General features: G+C 36.8%; 1 protein-coding gene and 1 long non-coding RNA gene across 2 annotated transcripts; one reads left to right on the top strand and one right to left on the bottom strand.

Moving 5' to 3' along the window:
- Positions 1 to 850: 850 nt before the first annotated feature.
- On the top strand, positions 851 to 4,374 carry Arpc3A (Actin-related protein 2/3 complex, subunit 3A). Its single transcript, XM_022846722.2, has 4 exons — positions 851 to 1,503; positions 2,549 to 2,736; positions 3,154 to 3,305; positions 3,819 to 4,374. Exons 1-4 carry the CDS (start codon positions 1,390 to 1,392, stop codon positions 3,893 to 3,895), a joined length of 531 nt encoding a protein of 176 aa, XP_022702457.1. The 5' UTR covers positions 851 to 1,389; the 3' UTR covers positions 3,896 to 4,374.
- A 5,657-nt stretch (positions 4,375 to 10,031) lies between these two features.
- On the bottom strand, positions 10,032 to 14,140 carry LOC111268007 (uncharacterized). The gene is made up of 3 exons (XR_002684963.1): positions 13,868 to 14,140; positions 10,959 to 11,158; positions 10,032 to 10,836 (listed from the first exon to the last, which is right to left on the bottom strand). It is a non-coding gene; the product is annotated as an uncharacterized LOC111268007 (long non-coding RNA).
- Positions 14,141 to 14,197: the final 57 nt, after the last annotated feature.

Genomic DNA, 14,197 nt, shown 5'->3' with positions numbered 1-14,197 from the left:
GCTGTTCGCAGCATATTCCATCTATAGAGTCCGGTTTGTAATGCTATTTTTTGCTTTGCGTAATTTACATCCATTATTTACCGGGTAGCCAGAGCTACAGTCTGAAGGGTTGTAGAAGTGCGCACTTTGGAACATCTTAGTTGTAATTTCTTAATGAAAATAAAAATTGAATTACAGAAGCTTGTCGAAACTAAATTGCCTCAAAGACGTCTTCTAGTCTTTCCCGTAATTTTATTTCGCCTTCATTTTTCCGATGTTACATTTTTGAGGCTTCTTCTGCGTGAAATTCCACTCGTTTTACAAAATAGAACAAAAAAAGGAACGAAACGGGAAAATACATGATTTCACTAGTATCGATAATATTTAAATATGTGTCATATTTTTCTAGTATTTGTTTGCTACAAAACAAAAAAGGAACCAAACGGGGAAATACATGATTTCGCTAGTATCGATAATATTTAGCTATGCGTCATACTTTTCTAGTATTTGTTCGATATAAAACAAATATACAAAATGTTAGTTTCGTTTAGCTAATTATGAATGAGCACTCGATGTTACGCATGAACAGAATTTTACATCATAGACTGTATAACGATAGAGAACCAGCAAATACTACTGTCTGCCCTAACGTATTCGCTGTAGGAACAACACCTATACAAAACTATGTGGTAACGCTTTCTTCAACCATCAATAAGAACAATAAAACGTTAAATAATCTGCGTGTATTAATCGTCAATTTAATTAAAAATCGGCGAAGTAAATAACAAATATGCCCTTACTTTAGCATAAATCAAAATTTCCCGCCAACATTTTCCGTCCATTAAGGCCTGGGTGGCCCAATCGACGGAATACAGGTCGATTGCAGCTGTACTATCGGGTGTGTTAATGTCGGTGTTGCCAGTCTGGTCCTGTCACCGCCGAAATCCCCTTATTTACACAGCCAAGCAGCTAACAGTACTAAGAACAATAAGGATAGTGGTGGTCGATATTGATGTCAACTATGAGCGGTGCCGCTCTAGAGCACAAAAGCCGCTCGTGCTCGGAGCTGTATTAGTGGATGGCCGTGTGTGACCAACAAGGGCAGCTCCGGCAGCCTGTCCAGTATCGTATGCTCGCTTGCAGTTTTATCGCCTCTTCTTTGACAACGTGACTGAGCAAGCACAGCTGCGTCTGATGGCTCTTCTTTGTTTTTAGGCAGTGTTGTGACTAAGTCGTCCTCGGAGGCTCTGTATTAGTATTTTTGTTGAATACCGAACTTTTTGCTGAACTGACTTGAAATTATTCTTGTGATCTTTGAGCGACGCTTGTGCGACCCGTGATAAAGGCATATACAGTTGAGAATTGTCTGCCAGTTTCATCACCAGTACTGTGCAAAGAAAAGAAATAAGCATGCCTGCTTACCATTCGAGTTGTGTGGGGGTTCAAAGTCTGGGAAATATGGCCCTATTACCAATTCGAACTCAGGTCCGTGGACCAGCGCCGAAACCCACCGGAGATGATATGGTAAGTACTAGCTAATAGCAAAGCGTTCTCGACAAGGGTCAAGCCATTATTTTAAAACACCTGCACAAAATTATGGGCGCTTTATTTGCAGATTGTTTTCAAATTTTATGTGGATGCTATTAATTCGATCAATAAATGTGAGCAGCGTAATTTATTGTCTTTCTTTCTGTGATTTCCGTTGAATCAGTTATTTTGAATATTATTTATTGTTGTAGTCTGTCTAATTTCAGCCCGTTTTGCATTATTATGGGTTCAACAAACAAGATTGATCTGTACGTTCGTTGCTCCGAGTAGTGGTATACAGCTATCAAGAAGACTACTGATTGAGAATTAACGCTGGAAATAAGTTACCCGATAGTCAGGCTAGGGTCATGTTACTTGGCAATGATCTGCTTACATAAGTAACATTATCCGAGCTTATGTATATATATATATATATGTGCTTAAAACCTATGCAAGTTTGTACTAACTATTGTATGATATGAGCGTAGTAGTAAAATGTATGTGTGCGTGAGTGCTTGTGATTTACCTTGGTAGATTAATCACACACTAATCGCTTTGGTGTATGATATATTTTTAGCCATTTATGGAACTGGTAAGTGATGAGGATTGTGATATCACTATTAATGTTGTTGTCACTGTTCAAATGTTTGTTGCTGCACAGTCTCTCAACTTTTTGATTCGAATGGCTAATAGAAATCATGTAACAAGTATGCCTATGGTTATTATGGTGATGATGATAGTAGTAAAATTCATCGAGACGCCAAATCAGGAGTAATGTCATCACCTTGCTATATCAGTTTTATAGTTTTAATTTACGTTTTATGTACTGATGGTCAAATGAATTGATTCTATGGAACATTTAAACTGCTGTTAATTCTGGGTTACTATGAGTACTATCTACGAGTCACGCGCAGTTCGTTTGTAGAGCAGCGTCTAAATTAATTGAAAGGCAATATTCTGCATGAAATTTGCATGAGAGTAGTATACGAAAACCGGATGGTGACTTTTTTCTTATCGTAATTCTATTTTTATTTACCTACAGGACGTTATTGATGAGGCAATAAGCTACTTCAGGGCTAACGTATTTTTCCGGAACTACGAAATTAAGTCCGAGGCCGATCGCGTCCTTATATATGTCACTTTGTATATCACGGACTGCCTCAAAAGGCTACAAAGGTGCACATCAAAGCAACAAGCCAGCCAGGAGATGTATTCCCTAGCGCACTCCAGGTAATGATAATTCAACTAATGTTGGGTTATTAGCGCTTGTTTTGCTATTAAACACAGTAGAAGGTTAATTACATTTATAAGAAACGCAATGACGAGTGACGGTTAATTATTAAGGTATAATATTGTTGGCAGAAATCATTACGATGCGTTTATTAAACTTACCAGTCACTGACATTATATATCTATAATTGAACCAAGACGTTTGTAAATATAAACGTGGATGAGTTATTTCGTGCTAATGCTATTATTCTTTGCAAGGTATATTAGTTTAACTATTTCTTTTTAGTTATTAACTTAAGCGAATCTACTGAAAAGTAAATAGCGGAAGTACTATGTGAGCTGGTTTCATTTGCACGAAATGGGCCACAAACGGCAATTAAATGATTAGACATTCTCTCGTTTCTTTATCATTTCTAGTTTTGACATTCCGGGAGATCCGGGTTTTCCTCTCAACGCGACGTATAGCAAGCCTGCTACATCAGCAGAGGCCGACAGGCTGAGACAGTTTTTATTGCAAATTCGACATGAATGCGGCCTCAGGCTTGTCGAACGGATCTTTGATGCCGAAGGTAATTGTCCGTTGTATTCAAGCAGTTGTATGTTAACTGTTGGGAATAGATGTAGAAACGGGTCGAAAGGCGGGGTTCGCAATACCAAAGCTTGATCTCGAACCGTAGATAAAGTAATCTACTAATGTATCTTGCCTAATAATACTAAGGGTATTTTTTTCTCACTTTAAAATAGGCAAGAGAAGTGAAGTTATTGCTAGTAAAGGGATCTCTAGCCGGTGAAACTGAAAACGTCATTTGTAAAATGATTATCGGATTAAACACTTTTTAAATTGATACTGTCATTATCTCATCAGTGAAGAGAAAAAGGTGTATACATGTATTAAAATGTAGTGTGCAGACATATTTAAATGACTTCTTGGCACAAATTATTTTTTTTTCATTAAGCATTGAAATCTCGTGAAAGACTAACCATCAGTTTAAATTCAGAAATTAGTGAGGACACTACAGTGTCTGTAGTCGCTGCTTAACGAGAAGCAATAAGAAGAGCCGATAATTCTCTGTATCTTTCAGGCAAACCCTCAAAGTGGTGGCTATGTTTTGCTCGCCGCAAGTTTATGGATAAATCGCTATCGGGACATCGAGTTTAAGCCAAGCAAGCAATAACCATAATATTAATTAACAACAATATGAAAGTGATTATAGGATGAATGCTTTATGCTACAAATAAGCAAGTTGTTACAAAAGTCGAAGGTATGGATGGGATGAACGAATGGAATAATAGCAATAGAGAGGATAAAACCGCAGTTTAAAAAAGCCAACGAGAACAGTGACCGATCACGAGATAGGTACTAGGTGTTTATTATTTAGTAAATATTATTATTATTGTTATTATTATTATTATTATTATTATTATTACTATGATTATTATTATGATTATTATTATTGTCATTATTAGTGAGTTTTTTTTTTATCTTCTGGTGTGCGATTTTTATTTATCCAGCCAGAATACAGCGTTGTAGGAAAACTGCCGCACACGTTATTTACAGTGATGAATTACAATTGACTGAGAACGACTATAATTTTTGAGGGCCGAAATAATAATAATAAAGTAATCGTGTAAATGAAATGCAGTCTTGTTTTCTTTATTAATTGGAGTCGTATAAAGTTGAAGGGTTTTTGTAGAGATAGGCTGTATTGTCTAAAATAATATCGACTTCTTTGTACAAAGAATAGTTGATAGAGTTAATTCATTCAAAGAGTCATTTTCTTTGAGTAAAACACTAGTTGATCTGAGCGGAATTTAGAACGGAGAATCTTCCCTCTTAAAATTCTTCGGCAGCAGCATATATCGAAATTGACTTAAGTCGTTTTGCACGGAGAGCATAAAAAATTATTCGTGTGGAACTTTGATTTTCTGCAATCTGCTTGAATGCACTCTATAATAATGTTAGTAGTTATATAATACGGTCATGCATTTCCGTGAGAAATACCATATCTTAGGCTAATCTTTTAGTTTTTTTCAGTTTTCGCTGCAGTAGATTTTTCGACCGCTTATTATTAACTAGACGTGACAAATGACTATATTGAGGTGCTCGAAAAGAAGTAATAGGAGGTACTTCTGCGCGCACTCGATATCTTTTTCACGGATTGCTTTACCGTACTCGAGCCACTGCTTTCAAATGTTCTGCTGAATGCATGACTGCAGGGCACTGTCTTGTATGTAAATACAAATGAATACATGTTATTGGTCATAACCACAACTGCTTGCTTGCAGAGCCCGATCATAATTCGATTGCCATAATAACCTCTTTTGTGCTGTAAACTTTGAAGCCCTTACCCAATGAAGTGCTTTGCGCAGTTATAACAACGATTGGCTGTATACATATCATAAATAAACAATTCGTTTTACGCGAGTTCTTATTAAAATTTAAACTTCTGTTTTGTTAGCGTCGAAATTGTTTTTTTTTGTGTTTTTGTTGATTTGTGTCTAGTAGCCTCTCAGATCCCAATAGTAACCCCAGCTTTTTAGAAGAGTTATTTCAGATCATTTTATAACATTTTTTTTTGAAATTTATTGCATAGCACAGTACTTCTTTTTTGCATGTTCCGTATTTGAATTGGATTTACATTAAAAACTTTTTCTAATTACTAATTTTTCTAAATTTTTCTAATTTAAATTCCAAGCCATCGCACTGACGGGTTTCTGGACTTCGAATTATAACGACTTCAATGCTTCGTACAATATAGTAAAGAACTACCAATGCTCTAGAACTACTGTAAAGACTTGGTTAAAGAAAATTTAGGCTGCTTAGCTTGCTTTTGTTGCGCTTATCTTGTTGGTTTCTCTTCTTGATTCACAAAAATAGTAACAAATAGCACTGCCTTATTTTCCTATTCTAAGCACCACGTAAATTTCAATCGTGATTAGATATTATTTAAAATGTTAACAACAACAAGGCGATGTTAACATCGCTTGTAACCACGCAGCTGTTGTTGCATGGTTACAAGCGAATGACAACAGTGTTAAGTGCCACTATAAAGCTATATGGAATACTTTACCACTTACTCTACTTATCACATAACACTGCTTTGAAACTGTTTGAAAGCAGTTCATTTTTCGGTTTTTAAGATATAACGTTGTTGCAAATGACCGGCCCACTGTCAACGGCGGTTGAAGCCTAAATAACACTTATGAACACTAATACAGCAACGGACACATCGAAAGCTTGTGTACATATCATCCAAAATGTTGAACTGTGTCATTCTATCGCTGTGAAGCAATGATCTGATTTCGTACTTCGTACTATATGTTTGCTTGTAACGATCCATCGGTATGGCTTATTTTCCAGTTTTTTCGTAGTAAACAATTAGCAGCCAGCTCCGTGGCTTGGCCAATTTGATTCATATATTTAAAATAATTGTTTTAATCGTTACAAAAATGACAGATAGCTATAATATGATCAATTTCGCCACATTTGCGGTCAATTCTCAATCAATTTCGGGCATTTCGAGATATGTCATAGAGATAATAATTGCATGTTTGACTAATATGAGAATATTGGCCGAAGAGGAAGCCACTAAATGGTATATTTCTGCTGAAGAAATAATTTGAAGTAAATGCGGTGGATGCGCATTTCAATATGCTTTATAGCTAATTAGCAAAAAAGTAATCTAACGCAGCGTTAACTTTTAGCTCACTTGGAAATAACTGTAACGAAAAGTAAATTACTTTAAATTAGTGGAAAATGATTATCTTGATTTTTATCCACTGAGCTGTGTTTCGGATCTCATTAACGTATCGACGAAAGGATTTAGTGTCAAAAATTTGAAAATGGAAGCACTTATTTATTACTACACTAAAAACATTTCGAAATGAACTTGTAGGTTACTTTTCTTTATCCTAAAGGCTGTAAGGCTCTCGCATATTTTAGCCTACAAAGTTTACGGATCACGAGATAAATCTGAAAAACCAATTTTGTATTTACCCTATATGTAAAATGGGTTTTCCCTTTAGGAAATGCGTTAGGAAAGGGAGACACCGAACATGTTAGACAAAAGCTGCCAGGCGCCAAAATTATCCACCGTAATAGATTAGTGGGTAATATATTTCCTTATTCATCTTAGGGACACGTTGTGGTGTGGGTTTGAATCTGGACATAGACACACTTCGTCTCATGTTAGAAGAAAACCGCCTGCAAATGCCTAATAGCGATCTCGAACGTAAGAACTTGAAACATAGAGAGAATCAAAAACTATATACTTCGAAGTTTGTCCTCCGTACTGACGTTAAGTATCGCTCCAGTCAATTGGGCGTACTAGTTTACTAGCGGGTCCAATATAAGGCCAATTTAGGGCGAAATAGCTTCAATGAGTTAAAAAATATATGCTTCGAAGTTTATGCTCCGTATTGATGTTAAGCATTGCTACAGACAATTAGGGGTCGACTGCTGGCCGTAAAGACGAAAGGCATGTAGATGGGATGTGTCTACGTAATCAGATCCTTATGGTTAGCGACTACGTTTCGACAAACACGAAGACGTAAGGGTTGAAATGAGGAACTAGTTGAACGAACTGGAAGACTCAAGGAACAAAAAAAATCGTAACGACCGTGGCTGGAACCGGAAAAGAGAACGTTGAGGCAAATGGGAAGTTCTTAGATAGCAGGCTATGCTTTTATTAAACTACAGACGTTCAAGAAAAGCCGCCCGGCTTTTTCTTTTCCTTGATTTATTTCAAAATTAATTTTGAGACTGTCAAATATACTGCCGCCAATACGCTGAGTGGGCGACCGATATCATTTGGGGACGAGAAAAGTTGTGTTGGCCACCGTGACGATTGACAGTCTATGTAAACTGCCACTCAAAGCAAATTTCATCATTTTTTACTTAAAATCGTCGGTTTGTGGATCGTATGGGCTGTCATTAAACCACACAGCATCTCGCGCTTAAACAACGACGCTCGACCGCGTAAAGTTAATGTTTCTCCTCACGTCTCACGCACAATCCAGCTGTGCCTTCCTTTCATTAGCGCTCTTTTAGATAGTTCAATATATCCGAATGTATACCCCTTGTACAACCATAGGGAATATATGTAAATTAAGCAAATCCCTCAAACTGTTTATTTCACATATATATGTATCACACTTATCATATGCATCATATACTGAAAAAGGGATGTTAATAAAGTGCCGCTAACAAACATATCAATTTTTTAGCCTAGCCATATATGATACGGGAAACTGCGTTTGTTTGAACGGTAAACGTTAGGCATTCTCCGAGTAGAACAGGTATAAAGGTCACAAATGTTTGTATCGTAATATTTGAGCAAAATATTACTTAAAACGCTTGGTAGTGGGTTAGACCAACCTGTGTTTATTTGTCCCATTTGCGTGAATGTAAATGTATTAAGTGCCTCAAACCTAAATCTGAATCATGAGAAAAAATACAAATTCTTTATTGTCGGGGATAAGCTCTGCAGTTTGCTGACACTATAGACAAGAATGGTTTTCGTGATCACTTGAATCGATCACGATACGGATTTTCTGTCGTTAAGCTCTTTAGCTCGACAACTTTAAACTTTATGTGTAATCGTCTTTTAGAACCCTTGCACAACTATACCCAATCGTCGTGTGTGCTTCGGGTTGTCTTCTTTTGGGGAGCTGGGTGTCTTCAAGGTGAATTCTGTTTGGGCTGCCATTTCTAATAAATCGCTACAGAGGCCAGTAAGAAGGATCAGATAAATGTAAAATTACCTACATTAGCTGCCAACTTTGAAAAGTACTCTCTGCTGAGAAATTAGAATAAAACTTCGTTCTATTCGTTGGTAGAACATACCCACATTTCGTACAACTACGCAACGCGTTCGTTGCGTCGATATCTAACAGCAGTGCAATGAGTTCTAGACGTCTGATCCACACACGTAGATTCTACCAATTCCACAATTAGTCCCACTTATAAGAGCATCGGAAAATAACGTCCGAATCAACTAGCGCGAAAAAACCTAGAACACATTCGCGCTTCGCCTATTGATTCGAGCCGAAGGAATTGCACTTTTACACATGGGGATGGACGTCTAACGAGTGAATCAATACGGGAATTCTTTTCCAAGTTTCTTTGCCACAAGGTAATTCGTTACTGTCAAACATGGTCCTGAGTGTCTATGTTGTTTACGTCAGGATGAAGGTTTCAAATTAAAGCTATAATTTTCGGACGAAACACAAGCAATTCCCACAAAAATATGTCTTAACATAGGCTGATATAGTTGCACATCTGACTTGTTATAACATACTCAGAGTACTGATTATCGGGATTATCTCATATAGACAAGCGAAGGAAATTTTAATACAAATTCACGAAACTGTTTAGCAACAATTAATTAATGAAATTGTCTAAGCTAATATTTGCTATAAATAAGTTAGATGTTTTAATAAAAACATTTTCCAAGGTCAGTGTGAACGAAGTCTAGGACGAGTATAATAAATCATCTTTTCAGAGCCTATTGACCTATAATGGGCAGTCAAATAAAAAAACTGTTGGTTTTGGATACCTAGCAGTTCTTCTTGTTGCTTATTGTTATGGCGTACAGCTAATTCTAACTTTATCTTCTGTTTGGTTTGCACACTCGTCTCAAATAAACTTATAATGGTATTTAAGGGTATGAAATCTAAGGCAGTGAACTTAGACCTGTTTTACGTGCGTAATTCTTTTATTTTTAATCGACGTATGCATCATTATGATCTATAGCCCCCTGTCTTTCAGACGGTAATTTATCTATTCCGCTGCTGTAAAAATCCGGTGTACAAGGGTCCGTAAAGTTTGGAACGGTAATTTTGACTTCAAGTTGACTTAAGGAATTTTCTATTAAGAAGCTTCAGGGATTTTGAAAAAAAAAATGCTAATCTGAGGGAGCAATATCTAAGGAGTGTAATGGATGACAGATCCTTCAACTGTAACTTCTACATCCTTGCCACATGCACCATACCTAGATATCATTTAGTGAATTTTGACATAGGCTGCCTTCCAAATGGTTCTCAACACTTCATTGTTCACCTTCACACACCTCGCGAGTTCTTCCATGGGACTCATTTTTGAATTCAAGATTCTCATCAGGGGATATTTGAAGCTAACAGCTTGCGCTGCTTCTAGTAGTCTCTGCGTCAGTGCGCTGTTTCGACCGATTTAGTTCCAAAATGAAACTCATACTCGTAAAGCTTGAAAACTTTACAGTTTTCTGTGGCTTACTGCAACTCTGCTAAAAGTTTGAGTGATTAAAAAAAACTTTAGATTAGTGAGAAAATATTTTATTGATACCTTAAAAAGCCTTAGATTTCTTCAGTTCAAATAAGGAACCTTCGTTTTGCCACGGGAACTTTGAGATTTTGAAGGCTATCTAGTTATTTTTTTTAACAAGTATATTCAGTTTATCTAAAACATGTCGACAGATAGCATCACTATTTATTGCCTAATGTGACACATTCTTTGTGTGGACATATTCAATGACTTTAAATATCGCAATGTTATATACATTTACGGATTTTCAAAATCCGCCAGATGCCTGCACATATTCTACTAGTTGATTGGGTTTACTGGTGTTAGTACGTTCGGCTTAATCCACTATAATGGGTGCGTATTCGAGATTGAGCTAGAAAAATCTATTGAATGCAATGCCGATCTAAACGCTGGATAATGTGCTGCTTGCAGAGGGTATATAAAATAGGGGTCTGTTCCCCATAAATGCTTATAGTGATCATTGACCTCTTCCTTTTTGGTGGTCGTAATTAGATTGTCGATGAGCACAGTATAGAGCTCTACCCGGAAATCTTTTAGAAGCGATGTTCGAGGGTTGGATTAACATTACTGCAGCTGCAAGATTCGAGAAAATTCTGCGAAGTTTCTTCTTCTTCGATTTAAGTATTGCCCAAACTCATATTAAGCAATCTTAAAGCACTGTCCGTATTGGGTTGTAGAGGAGATAACAGTATTTTTTCGATGTAATACCGGACCGTAATATACTTCACCGGTAATAAGCCGGTGCAGGATACAGCGAAAACTAACTCACTGGTACGCTTTATCGCCAGAATCGTAAATTACTGAAATTAGCAAAGAAATCATAAAAAAGTTAAGAAAGTGGGCTAAAAACTTGAGAACCGAAGACCGTGCAATCAAAATACGAATTGGAAGAAATTCAAAAACGAAAAAAAAAACATTATACCTATTTTTTTTTAGTATTCGAGTAGTCACATCGTGTAGCTAATCGAGTCATGTTCGTCCTTGATTAGATTACAGCAGCTGTTTAACGGCTGTGAGCATCGGCATGTATCAGTTTTGGTACGAGATCCAGGGTCATTGCAGCGTCGATCATGTTCATCTTTTGGGTACGCCTGCTTGTGTCTCTCCTCTCTCCGTCGATACCTGCGGTAGCGCAAAGGAGAGTTTACTTCTAGTTAAAAATGACACTTTGTTTCGACGATGAAAAAGTTACTATAAAAGACGGATCTACGTCTGTGAAGGTCGTGCAATAGAAATGCGCTCAACCTCAGCAGCGGCAGCTATGCGGAATATGACTGAGATTTTCAATCAAGTTACGAGAAAATCTGAACGAAAACCATAGTCACAGTTATAGATTCGAGGTGACCTTCGAATAGACTGAGTTACTTTTGTATGCAACACTATTAAATATTACAGCTTAATTTGAACGAGAGTCTCAAAAACATTGTGTAGTATCATAAAGTTTGTGGCAATTAGCCCAATAGAGACGCGTTTTCAAAGTGGCGGCACAAAAAGTAGCGGTTGTAAAAGCCAGTAAATTTCGGCTTTCCGGAGTATTTAATAGAATAAATCAATTGCAACGCTGACGGAGAAAGATAAGCTCTTATATGAAAACTTGGGAAACTCCTCTAATTTGTTTTTGATCGTAATACTTTGTACTTAATAAATCTATGCAGAAGTCCACGCCTCGATACTATATGCTTTTATAGATATACAATCGCCTTATTTTGAATTTTATATTTTCACTACAGTGAACTTAAATAAATCCGTTTGTGGGATAAACGTCAGAAGTGATTTCGGTGTAAGCTATGATGACAAGATCTACTAAATAGCCATATTTTCTTTTCTTCATACTAGAAACGCTTGGGATACTTAGTTTCGTGATCATGTCGATTGCTGGTCAAGCAGTTTTAATGCGCTCGTCTTTAGGATCAGTCTAGTTGCATATTTGTTTTATTGGTAACGACTCTAAGCGATTCAAATGTGGTATCGTTAGTACAGTCCTAGTTGCCATAATTGATGTTGTTATGCCCAGCCATTCAAATGATACTTTTTCGAACAAACTTTACACGAGCTAAAAAACTAGACGGTAAATCTGTTTTATGTCTCGCACCTATACAGCTATCCCTATCTGGCATGAGAAAACTTGTATAGTGCAGCGTTTATCGCGCAGAATGGTGTTCCCCGTAAATATCTCTCTGGTTATGGGTGGAACAAGACAGAAGTCCACAGAAACTCCACGTACGAATTGGTGGTCAGTTAAAAAATTAAGCCTCAATATTAAGGTACTATATTGGTATTCTGTACTAAAAGCTGCTGTTCTGTTTGCAGGACAACAGCTTTTAGCACAGAATCAGAGCGCAACAAAGCAGGGCTATCGTTCCGAAATGCTATCTTTCACAATCAAAAACAATGCACGCCTCATTCTGCATGATACGTCGAAGGGAGGTTATAAAAGCGCCGCTATCCTGGATCCTTGTGCTTATGGTGTTCGTTGTGAGCTTTAAGAACAGCCATCGCTTCTTATAATAAGTCTTATATCTTTATAACGCGAGAATTTCTATAGATTTGACCGTTTGAGTTGAATGTGTAATCTATTTTACATGCGAGCCAGTGTACATCGACAACTGCGCATCTCGATCTGGCTGACTCACGCTAGGCATCTGAAAAAGAAAATTCCAGATAATACGAAATAAAACAACGCTTCTTAAATTTATTAGTAGGTAGTCTGTTGCTTTTCTATGCAGTCTAAAACGATCACCAGATAGAGAATAAATATCCTCGCAGATTTTATGTGTATTGTGGAAGCTTCCTAGGTAGAGTAATTCTGCTGCTCCTCTAGGGTACCATAAGGATCAGAAGAAACAAGAGCACTTTTCGGCATGAGCACAACATGATACGAGGTAGTTTTTTTTTTGCTAGGGTATTGATGCTAGGTCATTGATGATAGTCGATAGTGCATAGTTTCAGTTATGTATGTACTAAGTGAACGATTTTTTCAACTTCCTCTAACGATGTTTCGTTATTTTAACTACTTCTCCCTACGGCGCTCTATCTGGTAGACAGGATGACAACATCCAAAGTTAATTTACTTGCTGCTCTTGAAGTGCAAACGCGAGAAGGTCTTCAGATGCTATCATTGTCAAAAGGCATTGGAATTTCTTGCTACAATGGCAAAATGTGAATACATGCCGTCAACTTCATCCGAAAACTCATTTAAGTTCAGCGAACGAAGTGTTGACGAACAATTTCCTCTAAGAAACAATTCGTTAGCAGTTGAAAACTATGATAATGAACATATCGGTGATTACTCGAATATGACACACATTGGGAACGAAGCATTGAACTGAACAGATTCTAGTTTCAGGAACGTAATGATAATTTTATGCACGATCGAGTAATAATTATTCGAAAAATTTATTATTTTAAGCAAAATATGTAAAAATACAGAGTCTTATGATAATAAGCAGATATTAGCAATAATAATCTTATTTGGACTAAATGTATACATGCCGACGAAAAGAAGAAAACTTTACGACAAACTGAGAATTTGTTCAGCTTCAAAGCTGATGACAATATTGCAAAGAAATATATATACCGGATACATTTTGGATATATATATATATATATATATATATATATATATATAGTACGTTCCAAAGGTATTTTTTGGGAAAGGACTTGGACATTTTTTTCATATTTATTACACACATATTCCACTCAGATCAGTCAAAAATCGAACATATAAGATGAACGTTAAGCCTCTGATTAAAATTAGTCTCATTAAGATGCTATCCAACTGTATTATCGTTATATAGTCGTAAATGCTATGTACACATAAACACTCCATACATTACAAGGTACTTGTTGTCATCTAGAAGAAGCGGATGCCTGATAATGTTTGCCGAGCTAAAAAGAAAATTAACGATTGGACGCTGGATTTGCTGATAGGTGACAACTGGCGGTCACATTTGTATTACAGCCCATATTCTGCACATGAATTCAAATACACTATGCCACCATCATACACGAGCGTGGATAAATTATCTTGTAAATCGTTTATTTAGAGAATCTGCAAATAGCGCATCATTTAGCATGTTCAGCTTTGTTTATAGCTTTGGTAGGATTCAGATGGCCATCGTCTGCACATGTGTCATGCACTTGAGGCTTGCAGTGCAAGTT

This window comes from Varroa jacobsoni, unplaced genomic scaffold, assembly GCF_002532875.2.
Source record: "Varroa jacobsoni isolate VJ856 unplaced genomic scaffold, vjacob_1.0 scaffold_1248, whole genome shotgun sequence".
Classification (NCBI taxonomy): Eukaryota; Metazoa; Arthropoda; class Arachnida; order Mesostigmata; family Varroidae; genus Varroa; species Varroa jacobsoni.
Note: the sequence above shows the minus strand (reverse complement) of the source record. Positions and strands in the feature narration are given on the sequence as shown.

Excerpts from the sequence above, each read along its gene's own strand:
- Arpc3A (XM_022846722.2), top strand. The coding sequence starts at position 1,390 with ATGCCTGCTTACCATTCGAGTTGTGTGGGGGTTCAAAGTCTGGGAAAT. Across the intron at positions 2,737-3,153 it reads TATTCCCTAGCGCACTCCAG|TTTTGACATTCCGGGAGATC; the intron begins GTAATGATAATT and ends TATCATTTCTAG. Across the intron at positions 3,306-3,818 it reads ACGGATCTTTGATGCCGAAG|GCAAACCCTCAAAGTGGTGG; the intron begins GTAATTGTCCGT and ends TGTATCTTTCAG.